We start from the raw sequence: 4,567 nt of genomic DNA, 5'->3' as shown, positions 1-4,567 counted from the left end.
GACCGTATTTATATCACTGTCCTGCTGACCATACAACTGCATATTAGTTTGCAAGTACGATGGTTTTGATGCTTTAAGTCCGCTTTCTCCCTTTCCAACCCTGCTAGTCCGGTTAGAAAAGAACACAACAACAAACGTGTACTCCCTCCGTAAACAAATATAGGAGCGTTTAGATCATTAAAGTAGTAATCTAAACACTCTTATATTTCTTTGCAGAGGGAGTATATTATTTCTCTGTCTCTCTAGGCTCCCAAAAACAATCGAGTTTGCTCTTATAGGCGAATTAATACCTGACGGCAATTTTATTTTTGAGGGAATACCTGACGGCAATTTATTTTCGCTAGCATTTCTGAAGTTCAGAGCGTAGGACGATGCTCCAATTCTCTCTATTTCCCGGAAGTTCCTGTAGCGGCGCAATCGACGGCTATTATGAGCGCGCAGAGGTCATGGTCGCATTACTGTTTCCGGCAGCGGACAGGAAACTGCACAGTGAGCTGTGCAGGTCACCAAATCAACTACAGTCCACAGCGGCAGTTTCAACTTCGAGAACACCGCCTAGAATTGACTAGCTGCCACGCCGAGCCGCGGGTTCTTTCAAGGAAAGAAAAAGGAAAAAGATTGGAGGAACATCATGATTGCCATGATTCTACAGCAAAAAAAAATGCATACCTCGGTCATAAGTAAGAAATTATTAGCCGATCGACTGTCTCAGCGCCGGTACTCGCGCTCGTCTGACAGTATCCCATCGGCTTTTATCAGCTTCAGTGTAGCATGCATCTCCTGTGGTCGAAGAGGCAGAGATCATTGTGATCCGTGAGCACGCACGCACGCACGCACAAGGCGTTTGTTTCTGTGAGGAAGAAGAAGAAGAAGCCATCCGAGTCGTCTCCAAATCGGATGCTTGATGATGAGCACAAACAAAATCAAGTGACGATTGGATAGATAGGGGTTTTGTCTCTAGTCGGATGCTCGTTGAACTTGGATTAGATAAAGCCCGGCCCATCCCGGACACGAAGCAGTTCATGCCTAGCATGTGCAGCCAAAGTCCACGTCACTCATGCCATATGATCCATCGCAGCATGGAAAATCCCAGTGAGAAGTCTGGTCACTCACAGTTTCAAAGAAATAAATTCAAAGATATCCGGTGCCTACCCATTGCCTGGTTCGATCCTGGCGGCCGATTGGGCGACGAGCGGGCTAGATCACGCGAGACGGCACACGGACACGGGCCCTGCCGAAACCGTCGGCCCCACCGCGCTCACTGGCCCCTCGCCTCTGACCGCCTGCCGCTGCTCATGAGCTCATCTATTACCCAGTCGATGCGAGGCAGCGGCGCCACCACCTTGTCCTCCTCCTCCCCGAAAGAGTCTTTTCTTTTTATTTGAGTCTCGAGAGTGAGACAATCAGGAGGAGTGGCGACTGAGTGAGTGAAGCTCGGCCTCTCTGGGTGTGATGGAATCGTTCAGCCTCCTCAAGTACCTGCGCGGCGGAGCGGTCGCCGGCAACCAGCGCGCGCCCGTCGCGGCCACGACCATAGCCGCGTCAGCGTGCGAAGACGGCAGCGAAGGAGGCGCTGGCGGTGGCGGCGGGGACGTTGTCGAGGACGACGCGGCCTTCTTCGACCTCGAGTTCGCGGTGCCGGGCGACGAGAGCGCCGCGTCGGACGCGGAGGAAGAGAGGGTCGAGTTCAACTTCTCCGTCGCCGGCGACGCCGCGTCCGGCGGCGAGGTGGTCGCCGTCGAACCGGTGGTGCCGGTGAGTGAGACTGAGAACGGCGTCGGGAAGGAGGCGGAGCCTGCTGCGACGGCAGAAGCCCCGGCGGCGTCGTTCCTCCGGCCGGCGACCAAGTTCCGCGTGCTGCTGCTTAAGCTGAGGAAGCCGAAGGCCCCCGTTCCGGCGGAGGGCAACGCCGGTGGTGCTGGCGGCGGCGGCGGCGGTTCCCCGGCGCCCAAGACGAACCGCTTCCTGATCAAGTTCCGGGTGGACGACGCACCGTTTGTGTCGCTCTTCACGCGTGACAACAGCTCTCGCACCTCCGACGCCGGCGCTGGCACCGGCGCGGCCAGGCCGGCAGTGCAGGCACCTCAGCCTTCCGACGCGGTGGCGATCACCGCCGAGGAGCGGCGCTTCGCCAAGGAGGTTATGCTCAAGTACCTGAACAAAATCAAGCCCCTGTACGTCAAGGTCTCCCGCCGCTACGGCGAGCGCCTACGGTTCGCCGGCGCGAGCGAGGGCGAGGAGACGGACGCCGAGCCCGAACCCTCGCCGTCTCCTTCCGCGACACCCTCCCCCGCCCCCTCCCAGTCTCGTGCCGCGCCAGCCCCGCCTCCACAGCCCGTCGTCGTCGCGTGCGGCGTGCGCGCTCCGCGCGCCAGCGTGCCCGCCGGCCTGAAGCAGGCGTGCAAGCGCCTCGGCAAGAGCCGGTCCGCGTCCTCCGCCGTGGCGGCCGCGCCGTCGCCGTCAGCCACACCACCGACCCCCGCGCAGCCGCAGCGCCGCGACGACTCGCTGCTGCAGCTGCAGGACGGCATCCAGGGCGCCATTGCGCACTGCAAGCGCTCCTTCAACGCGTCCAAAGGTACCACAAACCCCATCCATTTCCGTCCCCGCGTCCTGTGACGGTGGCATTCAGGCCGATAGATGATAACATCCCTCTGCTTTCTCTCACAACCCGTAGGGTCCGAGTCGCCGCTGCTGAGGTCCATGACGGAGCCGAAGGCCGACGGCGCGGCCGACACCAAGGACGGCGTCGACGGCGCGTGAGCCGGGCCGTCCGGGGTCCGGAGTGGCGATCGCCGTACTCAATCAAATCTTAGCCTAGATGCTAGTAGCATTTTTAATACTACTACTTAGTTGGTACTAGTATCATGATGCCGGATTAAGAAAACGTGCGCGCTCTCTTCTCTTGTCTTAACATGGCAAAAGCTTGTCTTTTCGGCCGCGATGAACTCCTAGCGTATCCCCTCGCCGCCGTCTAGATTCAATAATCTGGCGGTGCTAGTACGAGTAGTATGCATGTAAAATATCTCCATCCCCCAATGTCAAGTCGCTTTTCTAGTAAGTAAGTTGCTAGCATTTCATTTGAACTTCATATCTTTCTGTGTGTAATGCGACTGGTCTGGATTGAACAGCGACAGTGCAAGGGTGTGACTTGTGCAAACACAAGGTCGCTGAGAAAAGAGGGGTGTGTCGGACGGGCAGCTTTAGCACGAGGCTGCTGTCCCGTGGAATTCGGGGAAAAACATGAGCAGGACGGAGAAAGGCTGATACGCGGCCGCGCTTTCCCAGCCGATTCTGCACGCACGCCCGGCCCCGAGCTTTGTTCCGGCTCGAGAAAGGCGAGGCGTGTGCGACACCGCGCGCGTCGCCGTCGACCGAAATCCGCTGCCTTTTATGTTTATCCCGGTCGACGGTGCACTGCCCGGCTGGCTTTCTGTCCGCTCCGAGACGTCCCGCCGGGCGGGCTTGGCGCGGCGCGGCGTGCTCGGCTCCGCGCCGTCCCGTCCGCCCGTCGCGTCGGCGGCATGGGGGCCTTGCCTTGAGCCGTCTCGGTCGCCGCGAAAGGCGTGGGGGGAGGAGACGGGCCGTGGACGCAGCGCAGGACGTGCTCCGCCCCGGCGCCCGCGGCTGGATATCTTGACGTGGAGTGTCCGTGGCTTTGGCCCGGCGCGCGATTGTGTCATTGTGTCTTGTTTCAAAAAAAAAAGATTGTGTCATTGTGTGTCACTCACGCACGCGCGTGGGGATGGCACCGCGCAGCGCGGCGGGGAGGACGCCCTGCTACCGTGCCGCGTGACGGCCTGAGGACTGGTCACCACGGTGCGCGTGTGCGCCGGGCATGGCATGCTTGCCATTTGGCGCAACGCGTGGCTACTCATACTTCCTGGTAGTATAGTATGCATGCAGACTAGCCCCGAGTATGTACACGAGAGGTACGTGACCGCAGCTACTGACTGGCGTACCACGACGCGTGTGTACATACAATCTCCCTAGTTATTGTCTGCCACGCATTGATTCCGGAACGGGGATCACTACGGCGCCGCCTGTTGTTAAGCTCCCCGTCCAGTACTACCGCCTAGCCTAGTCCGTGATCCCTGGTGTTTTCTTGCTGCCTCGTGTATGTATCGGGGCCATGCGTGCCAGCTACTCAGCCCAAAGAGGTACTGTAGCAGCAGGGGTATACGCATGAGACTCGTTAAATTTCGGCGAGGTTGCAGGATCATTGACTTGTTTAGATCTAGATAGCGTGAGTGTCAGAGTAGCCCCCGCTTAACACGAGCCGTATCCACGCTCATGGCGCCGGGGCTGGAAAGGGATCCAATGTCCTGCACCCTCGCTCACTAGGATAGCTAGGGCCACTGCATGTACAGTTCCCCATCGATGCAGCACTTCTCTCCAAGGGTGCCAAAAAATAAACCAATAGTAAAAGCCAACCCTCAGTCTAGCATTTATTTACGTCCACATTTCCTGCTTTGGTGCGCACGGCCTGTGTGCTATACCTAGCTCCGTGCAAGTGCAACCTCGATCGCCGGCCGTCCTTATCCTTTTGAAACGTCGCCGCGCGTCG

At 58.6% G+C, this 4,567-nt stretch overlaps 1 protein-coding gene across 1 annotated transcript; it reads left to right on the top strand.

The window, feature by feature from the left end:
* The first annotated feature begins 1,317 nt into the window (after positions 1–1,317).
* LOC123069322 (probable membrane-associated kinase regulator 2) lies at positions 1,318–3,061 on the top strand. Its single transcript, XM_044492154.1, has 2 exons — positions 1,318–2,578; positions 2,678–3,061. Exons 1-2 carry the CDS (start codon positions 1,453–1,455, stop codon positions 2,761–2,763), a joined length of 1,212 nt encoding a protein of 403 aa, XP_044348089.1. The 5' UTR covers positions 1,318–1,452; the 3' UTR covers positions 2,764–3,061.
* The last annotated feature ends 1,506 nt before the right edge of the window (positions 3,062–4,567 follow it).

This window comes from Triticum aestivum, chromosome 3B, assembly GCF_018294505.1.
Source record: "Triticum aestivum cultivar Chinese Spring chromosome 3B, IWGSC CS RefSeq v2.1, whole genome shotgun sequence".
Classification (NCBI taxonomy): Eukaryota; Viridiplantae; Streptophyta; class Magnoliopsida; order Poales; family Poaceae; genus Triticum; species Triticum aestivum.
This window is presented reverse-complemented; position numbering and strand designations above follow the sequence as displayed.

Bases quoted from the DNA above. Each gene is read 5' to 3' on its own strand.
- LOC123069322 (XM_044492154.1), top strand. From the start codon at position 1,453: ATGGAATCGTTCAGCCTCCTCAAGTACCTGCGCGGCGGAGCGGTCGCC. The intron at 2,579-2,677 runs GTACCACAAACC...CACAACCCGTAG, and splicing joins CTCCTTCAACGCGTCCAAAG to GGTCCGAGTCGCCGCTGCTG.